The following is a 15,037-nucleotide window of genomic DNA, read 5'->3' as shown; positions in this document are numbered from 1 at the left end:
CTCTCCCCCGGACCATAAATTCCATGAAAGTAGGAGCTTTGTACTAGTCATGTTTGAATCCCCAGTCCTGGAAAAAGTGCTTGATATGCTGTAATCACTCAAACAATATTTGTTCATCTAAAAACAGATGAAGTATGAAGCTTCCCAGGACATTGCCAATTTTCAGGGGCCAGAAGGAGTTCAAATTTGGGGCCAGGTCTATCCTTTAAAATTTTGAGAAAGCTGACTTTAGAACTTTTATAATTGACAAATGCATTCCCTTAAACCTCGCCATTGAAATTCTAGAAATTTATCCCAGAGAAACAATTGGCAGAGTGCATGAGAGGGAATTGGAGCCCAGTGATGCCCCATAGCCCTAAATTTTTTCAAGAGAAGACTGAAAGTAGACATAAAAGTGAAATAGCAGGATTTTAAAATCTTGACATCTAATTTTAAAAATATTTAAAACTATTGAGGCCAAGAAAAACATGGTTGCAGGGCCAGATTTGCCTGCATGCCACTGGTTTATAACCCCTGTTTCATCCTCTGCAGACATGGAAACAGACACCCAGGGAAGTGTGGTTTTGCTGACAGGAGTCCAGAACTGGGTCCAGTGATGGACTATGCATCACATCAGGTGTGGAAGCACCCAGAAGACTCATGAGTTGATTTACAACTGATTGCTCCCCTGGAATCCAATTGGGGCTTATTCCCTGGCTCCTCAATAACTCCATCAGAAAAGGATAAAGGGAAGAAGGACCCAACCAGCAATCCCTGCCCCTCTGTCGAAAGTGCCAGGACAAGTGTGATGGGCGTAGGTGGTTGAGAGCGGCGTTCCCTGGACTGAAGTTTATGGAGGAGGTGAGGCTCTTGTCCCTCTCTGCCTGTGTTACCGTGACCGACCAGAGGGGGCGTGCTACAGCTGGAGATGTGCATCTGCTGACCTGTCTTAAGCGAGAGAAGAGGGTTCTGGATCTGAGATGTAGACTACACCCTGGAATCGGCTCAGGCAGCTAGCCTTAGCACTGTATTGTCACCTGCTGGACTTGTGTACAGGTGGAGGTTGGGGTCGGGGAGCATGAATTTCAACACTCACCTATCTCAGTCTTTAAACAAGAGTGGAGGATTGGACTTCCCTGGTGGTCCAGTGGTTAAGAATCTGCCTGCCAATGCAGGGAACACGAGTTCAATCCCTGGTCTGGGAAGATTCCACGTGCTGCGGGGCAATTAAGCCTGTGCACCGCAACTACTGAAATCCGCAAGAGCAGATTACTGAAGTCTGCAGTAAGAGAAGCCTACATACTGCAACTCAAGAATAGCCCCCATTCTCTGCAGCTAGAGAAAACCCAAGCATAGCAACAAAGACCCAGCACAACCAAAAATAAATTAGAAGTAAATAAATAAAGAGTTGAGGATTGCCTGTCACGTCATCACATCATGTAGTTACCCAGTCACGTCTGCCTCTTTGCTACCTCATTGTCTGCCAGACTCCTCTGTCCATGGGATTTTCCAGGCAAGAATACTGGAGTGGGTTGCCGGTTCCTTCTCCAGGGGATCCTCCTGACCTAGGGATTGAACCCAGGTCTCCCACACTGCAGGCAGATTCTTTACCATCTGAGGCACCAGGGAAGCCACAAAGTGGCTAAGGATTGCCTAAGGTGAAAGAAACTGTGGGCCAGAAAGGCATCAATTGGAAGAATATAGGCTAAAACAAATAAGAAAGCAAAATGAAGCTTAATTTGCTTATGAACACCCTTCTACCCTTTGGGTCTGAGAAAGACATTTAATCGAACTTTCAGAAGTTATGTCTGGATGATCAGCCTTAGTTGTAAATCTCACTAAAGGTCTGAGCTGAAATGGTCCAGGGGAGCTTCAGCTGTTCTCACCCGGGATGTTTCCTCTCCTGGTAACAGCTCTCTGGCTTTCCATGTGCAACCATCTGTCTCCCTTTCTCAGTCTGTGATGTTTGGGGAGATCCCACCCATTCTCCCCAACTACCCTGACCCCTGTCTTTCCCCAGGAGTGAGCACTAGTTCCGGCTCTAGGCCGTTAGTGTATCTCACCCCGTTGGCTCTGGTGATTGGTCTAAACTGGCCCAGAGAGAGTCAGTCCCAGGACTCGGGAGGGTGCACTGGGAAAGGAAGGTCACCACTACAGTGACATGTAAGCTCAGAGCTGCTGGTGACCCCCATCTTCCCCAGACTGGGGAGAGCCTTACGGAGGGTAAAACCAACCCAGAGGAAGGCAGAGCTCAGAGAAAAAGGATGACGTCATTTGAACCCTAGGATACAGCTGTGTTTGGCCTTTTCATTTCTGTAGGTCTGAAAATTCCTTTTTTAGCTTTGGTTAATGTAAATTGGAGGTCTGTTACTTGCAACAGAAAGGGTTCTAACAAATACAGATGCAATGACTAAAAGGAGGCAAAGAAAGAAATCTATTACCTTCTTGCTGTTTTCTGTGAGCCACTGAATTCTCTGTTGATAGAGTTCAATAGCTCTGTTAAAACACCAGGAAGACTTGTCACCCAAGGTTAGTTCCAGCACTGAGCAATGGCCACTCACATACACAGAAGGAAAATGCAGTGGGAATTTTTTTCTTTTAATGTATCTAAGGCACTGGGAGAATATAAGATAAAATCTAGCCCAGAAAAAACTGAAGGTCTTTGTTTGCTGGGGTAAAAGATGGAGGGGACTGTGGAAAGCTCTCTTAGTGTTACAGGTTGCACTGTAAATGGCGGAGCTAGAGGTGGGCTTCAAGGGAGGGTCAGTCTGTGCAGGATGGGGGAGGGTTCTCATGAGGAAGGTGGAAGAACATTCTTGCTCTTCTCAAATGTATGTCTTCTCAGCTGAGACTTCTGGTCACCTGGACATGATCATAAGGGCACGACTGAGGCGGCTCAGCATCAGTTTCTCAGTGGATTGATGAACAAAAAACTTAGTTTTTGAATAGTAAGTGGTCAGGGGAACTTCTTGAGTTTCCCTTATTGCAGACTATTCCTATGGATGTTTGGAGATCAGCCTGTAACAGGTGCTCAAGTGAAGGACTCAGTCATCTGAATTTAACTGAATTGCCCTCATTGAGGTAGGTGGGATTTGGGGGCTCAAAAAAGGGCAAGGAAGGTCTCTGGGCATGAATTCATGGATGGGGGGCAGTGGGCAGAGTCATAAAACACACAAGTAGGTGCAGGCAAAGAGCATGGGCTCCATGATGAGATGTGCTTGTCTTTGAGACCCAGCTCTGTTGTTTATTAGCTGTGTGACTTGGACAGGTATGGTAAACTCTACAGTTTCAACATCTCCAATGTGAAGATAATAATAAGATTTTATTCAAGTCGATTTCCTGAAATTTAGTTTACTTAAAACTAATTCTCTGAAAATCAATTTGCCAAATGACTGAACTGAATAGAACATTCCTTAAAATGCTGGATTCACAATTAAAACCAATCAACCAAAAATACTACAGAAATCTTTAAAATCTGTTTAAACTTCCAACTCAATAAAATTTGCTATAAAAGTTACAGGTAAAATGCTTTGATAAATTTGACAAATTGGTCATTCAGCAATTGATTTTCCATTAACTGTCTTGAGAATAACACTATTTTTTGAGTTGTGAAGATTAAATAAGATAATGTGTGCAGCCTTTAGCAGAATTCCTGACACATGAATAAATGTTGGTGCTTGATTATTATTCTAACCTTTGAAGAAATCTCAGGCAAGCAGTAATCAAGCAAGCAATTGCTACACAGGGGTTGGTGCTAACAAAGTCTAGTTTGGGGGAATTCCATGGTGGTCCAGTAGTTAAGACACTGCTCTTTCATTGCTGAGGGCCTGGGTTCGATCCCTGGTCAGGGAACTAGGATGCCACAGGCTGTGAAGTCAGGCCAAAAAAAGTAAAGAGAAGCTTTTAAAAAAATCTGATTTAGGGACTTCCCTGATGGTCCAGTAGTTAAGACTTTGCCTTCCAATGCAAGGGGTGCGAGTTCAACCTCTGGTTGGGAAACTAAGATCCCATGTGCCTTATGACCCCAAAACCAAAATGCAAAGCAGAAGTAACATTGTAACAAATTCAATAAAGACTTTAAAATGGTCCACATTAAAAAAAAAAACAAAAAACTGGTTTGGAAGTGAGGGGACCTGAATATTTTTAACATACATCTGTAAAGATATGAATCCAATCAGTCTGTCACTCTTAATTGTTACACATCAGATGAGGCAGTGAGGTTTCATCCAAAGGGGCCATGGGTTTTAAAAGGGTGAGAAAAACTGATATAGTTCAACCTTCTTTATTTGAAAAAAGAGGACATTGGAGCCAGAGGTGGGAAGAGAACTGCCCACAGGTCCAACAGAGCCTGTCGTTTGAACAAAGTCACTTTCAGGGTGCTGAACCCAGGTAATTCTTGAGCTCTGGGCTTGTTGGGAGGACATGAGAAACATACTCACTCAGAAAGCTTGGCTTCAAATTGGTGGACGGTCTGGGTGGGGAGGTGCATTTTCCTTGGGACACTGCTGGCCTCCTCCCTGAAGAAGCAAAGTCTCATGAAAGGGTCTCTTGGGCTCAGGGGGCTGGACGACGTGTCTCTCAGGCTTGGGGGGAGGGGAGTGGCTTCCGACTTACAGCACAGCTGTGCCCTGGCATATCAGGTCAGCCAATGTGAGTTTCTTAGACTTTAAACTGTTCATTGAAAGCCAATCTTCTGAATTCTCCCAGACTGAAGGCTGGGTCTCATCCCCCTGCAGCCTCTGTGAAACGGAAGCCAGAGTCAAGGAGAAAACAGTGCAAAGAGAAGGCAAAGCTCAGGGTGCTTTAGGTCTCTCCACGGGGACCCCCAAGGGGTGCCAGCCTGACTGGCCCTACCTAAGAGAGTCTGTTCAGGAACTCGTCTTGCTGAGGCAACAGGCGTGTGCAGAGAGACCTGGGCTCCGGGCCACATGCCCCCGATGATGCTGGTTCCCATCCCTCACCTCATCCCCAGTATGTCCCCAGAGGAGTCAAGGGTCACTCACTGCATCCTGCCTTGTGAGAGGCTGATACACAAACACACAGTGGCTAGACCCTGCATGACTACAGAACTCTGACCCACAACCTCTGCAGCAACCGGTCCATGGAGCCAAACCATAACCTCTCCAGGAACTGGATCAGGAGGTCTGGACTGTGACGGGGCTGCCACCTTTCCTATTTTCATCCCCCCTTCAGCTCAGGACCAGCCAGAGAAAGCCAAACATACTCCCAAACCAATCACCAGAGATACCCAGCTTCTAGTTAGCTCATCTCTGGCTTCCGTGTGCCTGCTCCTTCAGGGCACACCTGACGCTTCCTCATTCTTTTCACTCTAAAGTTTACCTAATTCCCTGCCTGCCTTTGGGTCTTTGCCAAACACAAGTGACGGGGGTGTGTTTGTTTATTTCTGTATTTGCATTCTCTGTATCTTTTCAGGTATATGAGTTCTGCCTCCCTCTCAGTCTGAGGGATCCTCCAAGAATATTTGTTGACTAATGGAAGAGGGAATAAGTTTCCCTGTCCAGAGGCCAGAAACAAGAGCAGAGGATAAAAGTTTTAGCGGAAGAATTTCCTAGTCATCACAGGAATCTGGCCATGAAATGAACAAGCCCCCTTGCTTGTGCCTAGAGATGCCTGTGTCACATAATGCTAAGCTGAGGATGTGGGTGGTGGCCTTGGTGATAGAGCTGAAGTCATTCACAGCAAGCATTCAATATCGCTGATATGTTCTGGGAGCCAGAAGGTGGGAGAGAGCTGACATAAGGCTCTGAGCCCATTTTCCTTGTTCTGAGCCCTGCTTTGAGGTGCTAGGGCTACAGCGTGAACAAGATAGAAATGTTCCTGTCTTCTTGGAGCTCACATTCTAGTGTGGACAAAGGGTCAGTAAAGAAAAGCAAAATCAGTGTACATAATTTTAGCAAGGAACAGTTATATTAAGAAAGTGGGGCAAGGGAATGTGACAGAAAATGACTAAGGTGGAGATGGGGAGTCATTTTAGCTGAGATGGGGGTCAGAGAAGGTCCTTCTGGAAGTTTAGGAGGAGGCAGCCCTGCGCGACCCTGGGAATGCACATTCCAGGCAGAGGCAGACTTGGGGCTGGGTCAGAGTTCTTCCAGAACAGAAGGGTGGCCACGGTAATTGGAGTGTGTAGTGAACACAGGGTATGTGTGATACGAGAGGAGCTTGGAAATGTGCGAGGCCTAGATCAGACCGGGATTCTGCAAGAGCTTCCGGCACAAGCACCATTGTTTGAATGAATCAATGGGCCTTACGTGTTGCCGGGGTTGGCCATGCCTCGGGGTGAGGAATCGCATCGTCAGGGGAGGCCGGCTCAGTCCCACAGTGAGAAACCACCCTGCAATGTCCGATGACTGTGGATAGGACCTGCACTGCTTAGCCCACCGTGGCCCTGTCTACACCCAAGGATGGCTTTGCCCGTCTCCCGTGCACCTGCTGAAACCCTGAGTGGGTCCTGCTCGGGCTTGTCTTTGTCGCGCTGTCACTGCAGAGGGTGAGGTGGTGGACAAGGGGATGGAATTATCTGCTGTGGCTGCCCGAGCTGCATTAGACAGAATTAGATCTGATAGAGGATTCTGAAGGAGGAATGGGCAGAGGACGAGAGAGAGGAAAGAAGCGGGTACAGTCCTGGGCCCCCCACTTACTAGCTTTGTGATGCTGGGCAAGCCATGCATCTCCTTCTTCACCAAGCAGTGCTTAACAATGACTCTTGTTTCTGCTCGGATTTGGTGGACAGAAGACTACAGTCTATGGAATCGCAAGGAGTTGGACTTGACTGAGTGACCAACACACACACAGGAGGTAACAAACAAATGGACAGTGAAAATAAACTGCTGCTGTCCTAGTCCAGCTAGATAGCACTGGGTGCCTTACATCTGTGCCTGAGGCCTGCTCACCCTCTGTTTCAAAAGGAAATTAGCAACTGTTAAAGTGTGAAAAACACTAATAATTAGAGCAAACACGTAATAGTGCGACTTTAATGTGACAAGCACTTCACATATATTATTTATGTCTGTGAAATAGGTTTCATCATTGTTAACCTCATTTCACTGACAAGGAAACTGAAGTACTGAGAATTAAGTAATTTGTTCAAAGTCACCCAGCTGGTCACATAGTCGCTCCAGTGGTGGAGCTGGGATTCAGACCCAAGCCGTATAGCTTGAGTCATGCTCACAATCACCATACTATATGGCCTTTAAATTACCACCAAACTCTGACTGGCTTTGTGAAGGATCGAGAGAGAACTGACTGAAAAGACAATTTTCTCCTTATTTCTCTCTGCTAATTAATGTCCCGCCTGTAGTCTTAGCCCCAGCCCCACACTTAGGGAGCTGCTGCTCTGCGTCATATAACCACTAGATGTCACTCTCCTCATCTTTTAGGACAACCACTTCCCTAGTTGGTAACACAGAAACAGGTAGACTTCTCATTCACCTTTTCCTTCCATTTTACTTGCCTTTGAAATGTTCCATCATGTTTTAGGACTTGGATTTTGTGTTGTTAACATTTGAAGAGCTACTATTAAACATAGGCTTAATAATGGTGGTGGCTCAGTGGTAAAGAACCCACCTGCCGATACAGGAGACTCGGGTTCAATCCCTGGATCAGGAAGATCCCCCGGAGAAGGGAATGACAACCCACTCCAGTATCCTTGCCTGGGAAACTCCATGTACAGAGGAGCCATAGAGTGACAAAGGATTGGATACGAATGAGCGACTGAGCACCATTAAACCCATTATGGATTTTGACTGTAGACATACTGATTACACACTAAAGGATGCGCTTGACATACAGAAGAATACGATCTTTCTTGGGGCAATCCATTCTCTCTTTCCCACTGCAATTTGTTTGTGAGGTAAATGAGGCCCTGGTTGTGGCTGATAAGGAAGAGTGGTCCTTGTACACCTGGGAAGTCATGTACTTGATAAGAAATTAGGTGAACTAGATACTCATAGAATCAACATCTAAGGTCACTGAATGCTTCAGAATCTCCATACTCTACTGACCTTTGCTCATTTCCTTTTAATTAAACTTGCTTTCCTGTTAGTGACAATACTTGAGAAAAGTAAAACACAACTATTTTCCTGATTTTTAATCACCAGCATTAAAATTGTATTGTTTTTGACTGATTATCATTTCAAAAGATTTTTGTTAAACTCTAATATAGGTAGAGAGTTATGGGCCAGACTTGCGCTGACAGCTCCCGATGGCAATTGTTTCTATGGTAGAGTGAGTTGTGAGTTCTAGACAATCCACTCACCGCCACGAGAAGACAGCTCATCAACATGATGGGAGTCAGCCTAAGACCACAGTTCTGGCTATTCTAGAGGTTAATTCTCCTGCCATAACTCTCTCGCTCCAATAGCACTTCCCGAAACTGATTTTTGGATTTAGATTTTTTAGGAAATCCTACAAGAAAAACAAATCTCAGGAAGGAGAATCTTAGAATTAAATTCCTTAGTCTACAAGCTTTGATAACAAGGACCGCATCTTCACACCCTCCTGAATATTTGATGATATGGCCAAGAAGGCTATACTATTTCTATAAATAGCATAGAGATTCTTTAGTAATTTTCAAAGACAGGAGATTAGAGATGAATTCTTAACTAGTCCTGAGATCCTACATGAAGAAAGAATACCCAGAATTTAATACATTCTGCATTCCCAGCTATGGTTTGTGAGCATGGCTGCTCAGTAGAAGCACTTTATGGTTTTTACCAGTAAGTCTTGTGTCTGGTTAACATGCGTAACCAGGAGTCCATTGTCTAGCTTTTGGCCAAGTTCATTGATATTCTTCTCGTTCAACTGCTTCTTTGGATCTCTGTCATTGTTTCTCCTCATGCTACAAAACACAAAGTCATTTGATCAATGCCATGGTGCCAGACATTGATGCCACGTGGTCAGGGCCTCCAGAAACATTTTTATTTCTGTGTAGTAACTGGGGAAGTTTCTTGTGTAGATCTTGATAGAATGTGGACTCCAAGTTCATAAGACATTTTTATTTTATTGTTTTGGTAGTTAGGTAACTGAAGCCCTCAGGTGTAAGATGATGAAATTATCATTTACCCAGTCTCACTTAAAGGCACGTATTTCCCCCTCAACTCCCATGAAAAAAAATGTTGTTATTGTTGTTGCTTTCATTTGGAAAAATCAGAGAAGATGCTTACCAATGATTTTCCAGAAACGTACTGTCTTGACCATGGAAGACATCACTAATTTGTGTGGCCATTATAAAAACATCCAGTGCTTATTTTCCTAGGGAGCAAAATAATACCAGAAAGGGATGAATGCAACATGTAGACAATGACCTTGGAGGGCATCTATATTCAGCTCAACTCTTCTTTAATTCATTCATTCAATAAGTCCTTATTGCACACCTACTTGATGCTGCAGATACAATGGTGAACAAGATGACAAAAAAAGCTTTCTCAACTTCAGGGCTTCTGACATTTTGGATGATTCTTTGTCATGGGGTCGTCCTGGGCACTGAAGAATGCTCCACCTATTGGATGCCAGGAGCATCCCTGCTCCTCAGGTTGTAACAACTAATAATGTCTCGAAGTGTGGCCTAATGTCTCCGGGGAGCACAGCCATCCCCGGCTGACAGTCATGGAGCTAGACATTGTCCTTGTCCTCCCAGAAGGAGAGACTGATGTTAAAAATTAAATATAGTAGGGGCTTCCCTGGTGGCTCAGTGGTAAAGAATCTGCCTGCCTATGCAGAAGACACAGGTTCAATCCCTGGTCCAGGAAATTCCCACATGCCATGGAACAGGAGCCCAAGAGCCTGTGCTCGAAACAAGAGAAGCCACTGCAATGAGAAGCCCTCTCATGGCAACTAGAGAGCAGCCCCTGCTCACCCAAACTAGAGAAAGCCTGTGCAGCAGTGAAGACCCAGCTCAGCCAAATAAATAAATAAATGAAAAAAAAAATTTAAATTAAATATAGTAATAACAAACTATGGAACGTGTTATGAAGGAAGGATAGAGAGTAATCAGGAAAGGAATCTACTTTGCATAGGTAAGGTGGTCAGTGAAGTGTCTTTTGAGCTTAGACCCTTTTGCTGTTGTTAATTTTTGGCCATACCCCATGGCATGTGGGCCCTTGGCTCGCCAACCAGGGATCTAACTCCTGCTCCCTCAACTGGAAGGTGGAGTCAACCACTGGACCGCCAGGGAAGGCCTGAGCTTTGGCTTTCTTGAAGGATGAAACTGAGGTGGCCGTGTTGAGTATGGTGCAGTCTGGACTAGGCGGAGAAGACAGCAAGTGCCCATAACAACTTAGAGGATGGGGAAGTGGAGAGGGAAAACACTAAGATGAGGCCGAGTTTTGCCTTTGATAACTGCCTCTGCACTCAGAGGGTGGGTCCCTGCAGCTACTGCTCACAGCTTTGAGGGTCAGTGGTAGACGTGGGCCTGACGGGTCAATCAGATCCTCTCTCCGGGAATTCCGAATGAAGAGCTGTGAGGCCACCAGGTACTTTCAGAAGCAGGGAAAGACCATCTTCAGAGCCATGTTGAGGGCAGGGCCACTCCCTGCCTTGGTTTCCCTGGGGCCTTGCTCTCTCAGCTTCCTCCTCTCTCTGCTCCTTCCTAGTCCCTTTTGCAGGCTCACTTTCTGTACCTGAGCATTTCAAGTTGATGTTCCTCAAGGCTAAATCATGCACACAGTTCTCCTCTCACTTTCTCCTCTTTTCCTAGGCAAACATCCTTGTCCTTGACTTCAACTATCATCTGTACTTCACTGACTCCCAGTTGTATGTCAAAAGCCCAGACCTGTCACTCTGACTCCAGACCTGTGCGTTCAATTACACTGGATATTTCCATCTGGAGCAACTTAAACTCAGCATGTCCAGGACTGAATTCAAATTTCCTCCACACTAGCCTCTGGTCTTTGTTCTCTAACTTAGAGAAAAGAACCACCATCCATCTACTTATATGAGTCAGAAGTGAATTATTCTTGATACCTCATTCCTCATATCCACTCTATCATCTAATCTTGCTTTTTTTTGGCCATGCTGTGCCACATGTGAGATCTTACTTCCACCACCAGAAATCAAACCTGTGCCCCCGTGCAGTGGAAGCCAGAGTCCTAACCACTGGACTGCCAGGGAAGTCCCTAACCTTGTAAATTTTACCTCTCTCAAATCTCACCACTTCTGTCTCCACTGACATTTCTCACATCTAGGCCTCTGTCACCTCTGCCATAGACGACTGCAGTAGATCCTAACTGGCCTCCCTACATCCCCTCAGTTCTCCCATCTAATCTCGTCTCACTGAAGTCAGAGTGATTTTTTAAAAACAGAAATCCAGGGCAGTCTCTGGTGAGCTAGTAGTTAGGATACTCTGCATTCACTGTCACGTCTGGGTTCAATCCCTGGTCAGGGAACTAACATCCCACAGGCCATAAGTTGCGGCCAAAAAACCCTACAGACCCAACGTCACATCCCCTCTTCTCCCTCTTGATTAAAACTGTTAAAAGTCTTCCCTTTATTTCTAGAATGAAGATTAAGATCATAACGATGGCGTTTGAGGCTCACAGGCTCTTGCCACTGTCCACCGACCTCTCCAGCTTTCCTGCTCTACCCCCCTTCACCACGTCTGTGTTCCACAGCTCCCCTTCCCCTTCAGACCCTGGAATGTTGCACATTTCCTTTAGTCACAGGGCCTTTTTATGGACTGGCTTTGCTCTGAACATTCTCTTCCCCTCCTTGCCCCCAGTCACTCATCCTTGACTCTTCAGCTCACACGTCACTTCTTCTGCGAAGTCTTCCCCACCATCCCATTCTATTCCAGGTTTCTTGTGTTATGTAAACTATCACAGAACTGTGCTCCTTTCTTTGAAAGTATTTAATTTAGAATAATACATTCATTAGTGTGATTTTTATTTATTTAATTTTTTCATTAGTGTGATTTTTAAGAATTGGCATCTTTCTCCCCTGAGACTATAAATGACATGACAGCAGGGACTGGTAGACAGTAAATATTTTGAGGAGGGGAGGTAAACCTTGGTTCTTGAAGAACTGACCTCACTTCCTGCTCTTGGGTTCCATTAGATACTTGTTCCTTCTATTTCCTCCCTTTTTGCAGGAATTCCTTCTAATTCCTCCCTTTTGGCTTTCTGCGTGCGAAGTCGCTTCAGCTGTGTCCGACTCTTTGTGACCCCTTGGACTGTTGCCTGCCAGGCTCCTCTGTCTGTGGGATACTCCAGCCAAGAACACTGGAGTGGGTTGCACTCCACTTCCCAACCCAGGGATCAAACCCATATCACCAGCGCCACCTGGCAACTTCATTTAGGTTTCATGTTATTTGAAACAAAACAAACAAACAAACAAAAAAAAGCCAGTGGGAATCTCCAGATGGAGTTGAAGCTTAACACTGGAGTGGGTGTTCTCATGAAAGCATTAAATAGTTTAATGATGGTTCATGGGCTTCCCTGGGGGCTCAGACAGTAAAGCGTCTGTCTGCACTGTGGGAGAGCCGGATTCAATCCCTGGGTCGGGAAGATCCCCTGGAGAAGAAAATGGCAACCCACTCCAGTACTCTTGCCTGGAAAATTCCATGGACTGAGCAGCCTGGTAGCCTATATTCCATGGGGTTGCAGAGTCGGACACGACTGAGTGACTTCACTCACTCACTCACTTGGTGGTAAAGAATCTGCCTGCCAATGCAGGAGCCGCAGGAGATGCAGCTTCAAACCCTGGGTCAGGAAGACCCCCTGGAGGAGGAAAATGGCAATCTATTCCAGTATTCTTGCCTAGGAGATCCCACGGACAGAGGAGCCTGGTGGGCTACAGTCCATGGGGTCACAAAGAGTCAGACACGACTGAGCACACACACAGCAACACATTGACGGCTCAGCAACTTGTTGTTCTCTTTTGGAACTTTAACCTTTTATTCAGAAGAGTTTTCTTTTCTGGGAAGCACCAAAATACTGTGGCAATACCTCAAAAAACAGCTGGCTTACAGTTTGCTGGGAAACTCAGTGGCTGAGACTATTGGAGTAGAAAGGCCTCGTGAACACTGGATGCCCCTGTCTCAGGTCCCTCTTTTCATTAACAACCTAATGAACTGGATTCTGAGGTGACTTGTGTTGGCTGATGGAGGGGTATTTGGGCTGCATAAAACGAACAAAAACAATGTGACGTGCTAAAAGGAGCACTGGACCGTTGGTTTCTCCATCTGCAGAATGGCATGGAGATAATAGTAACTGTGATGTCTGCTTCAACTCCGTCAAGAGGATCAGATCAAACTGAGAATATACAAGAGCTTTGTAAAATGCAAAGTACTGTAGAAATGAGGAATACCATTTCAAAACCTGCTGCATCTTCAAGCACTTCAGCATATGACTCAAGCACTCATTCATTCTGTGTACATTTTTTTTTTTGTTTACAATATTGTAGTGGTTTTTGTCATACATCATTCTGTGTACATTTATAGAGTACCTATTTGGAGCCAGAGAGACCCAGTACTGGGGAGGCAGAGCTGGACAGCCCTTGCCCTCAGGCCTTTGCTCAACGAAACCTTCTCAGAGAGGTCTTCTTTGATTACCCCTCCTCAGACAGTACCTCTTCTGCCCCATTTTGTTTTCGCTGTAGCACATTTCATCATCTGATGTTCTATATATTTATTATGTCTCTGCCCCACTCTTCCCTACCCACCAGTCCACTAGAAGTAAGATCCTTGAGGGCAGAACTTAGTTAACCTAAGTTAGAACGGTTCTTTGTAATCATTGCCTAGAAAAGCATTGCCCCCAAAACATTTGTTGAGTAAATGTACTCAGGGCAGGTCCGGAGTTTAGATAAAGGTGGGCCACGTTACCTTGGGAGACTGGTCACAGGAGGGGAGGAGAACATGCAAACAGGTCCTTAGGAAACGGCATCTTGTCAAAGGGAGAGAGGTAGCCCTGATTAGCGGATAAAAGAAAATCTTCAGCTACGTTCCTGATGTGCTAACACCTGGATCTAGGATTCTCCTAATGATAAAACCACCCCCAGGGTTTGTATTTTTAACTGCCTAGTAACCTCTAGTCTTGTCCCCATCCGATCCATTTTACAATCTGCTGCTAGAATGATTTTCTGATATGCAGAACTGTCTGTATTATTACCTGTTTAGAACCCTGCCCATGACTCCTCAGTACTGTAGACAAGCAAACTAGATCTTCAAAGACTTTTCACTCCTTTTGCCTCTATTCTTTACTCACCTCTCTACCTCATCTTGCATACTTTTGTGCACCCTGATAACCCCACTTATACACCTTGCTAATTCATCCTCTTCTTTGCTCAAGTTGGATCTACTTCTAGAAATGCTTTTGCAATAAAACGCTGTTTGATAAGAAAACCCAAAAAGTTTTTCCTGAACCCCATTTGCTGTCCCCAACCCCTAAGGAGGAAATAATTTCCTGCTAGTCCTGCCCTCTGGCTGTCTCATACCAAATTGCCACAGTTCTTCTCCCATTACTCCCCCTTTTACTGTGTACCCCCAGCACCTAGCACAATGCCTGGCATGAAGACAGTAGGCGCTTAAGACCCAGGCTCCCGAGTCTTTCTCACTCAGCCCAGAGCTTAGTGTCTGGGCCTCACCCACCCTCTTTCTTTCCCTTCTGTCAATACTTGTGACTCTCAACCTCACCTGCATTTCTCTATTTCTCCAACTCTGGTAGAAGGGCCCTGGTCATCCCAGGACTCTGTTTTTCCTGGTTCCCACTTCTAGTTCCTCCAAGCAACAGTGAAGCTTGCCCTGTCGGGAAGTGTTAGCTGGTATCCAAGGTAACAGACTGCACCACTGCAGCTAGAGGCAGGGACAGGGAAAAAATGTTCCTCACCCCGGGGAAGAAATTACCACTTTGTGGCTTGTAACAACCTCTCCCTGGGCACTCTGCTTTTCTCCACCCCAACAAAAGCCAGGAGCAGGATTTGGACCTCTTCTGTATTTTTGGAACCTTTGGGTCATCAGAAAACCATGGTTTAGACCAGTGGAGCCCTGGTGCCTGCTGCCTTCCTGTGGTAGGAACTGAAGAGAGACAGCAGAGAATCTGTGACATGC

At 45.6% G+C, this 15,037-nt stretch overlaps 1 protein-coding gene across 1 annotated transcript in view; it reads right to left on the bottom strand.

Moving 5' to 3' along the window:
* Positions 1-14,725, bottom strand: part of VWA3A (von Willebrand factor A domain containing 3A) — a 54,694-nt gene extending 39,969 nt beyond the window's left edge. The window contains exons 1-7 of the mRNA XM_043915585.1: positions 14,624-14,725; positions 13,814-13,898; positions 9,162-9,249; positions 8,713-8,836; positions 4,594-4,718; positions 4,419-4,496; positions 2,421-2,475 (exon numbers count right to left, since the gene is read on the bottom strand). Coding sequence (XP_043771520.1) covers positions 2,421-2,475; positions 4,419-4,496; positions 4,594-4,718; positions 8,713-8,836; positions 9,162-9,223 — 444 coding nt within the window. The 5' untranslated portion in view covers positions 9,224-9,249; positions 13,814-13,898; positions 14,624-14,725. The remainder of the gene's footprint in view (positions 1-2,420; positions 2,476-4,418; positions 4,497-4,593; positions 4,719-8,712; positions 8,837-9,161; positions 9,250-13,813; positions 13,899-14,623) is intronic.
* Positions 14,726-15,037: the final 312 nt, after the last annotated feature.

The sequence above is a fragment of the Cervus elaphus genome, chromosome 10, assembly GCF_910594005.1.
Source record: "Cervus elaphus chromosome 10, mCerEla1.1, whole genome shotgun sequence".
NCBI classification, from domain to species: domain Eukaryota; kingdom Metazoa; phylum Chordata; class Mammalia; order Artiodactyla; family Cervidae; genus Cervus; species Cervus elaphus.
The sequence above is the reverse complement of the archived record's forward strand: the minus strand, read 5'-3'. Positions and strand labels throughout refer to the sequence as shown.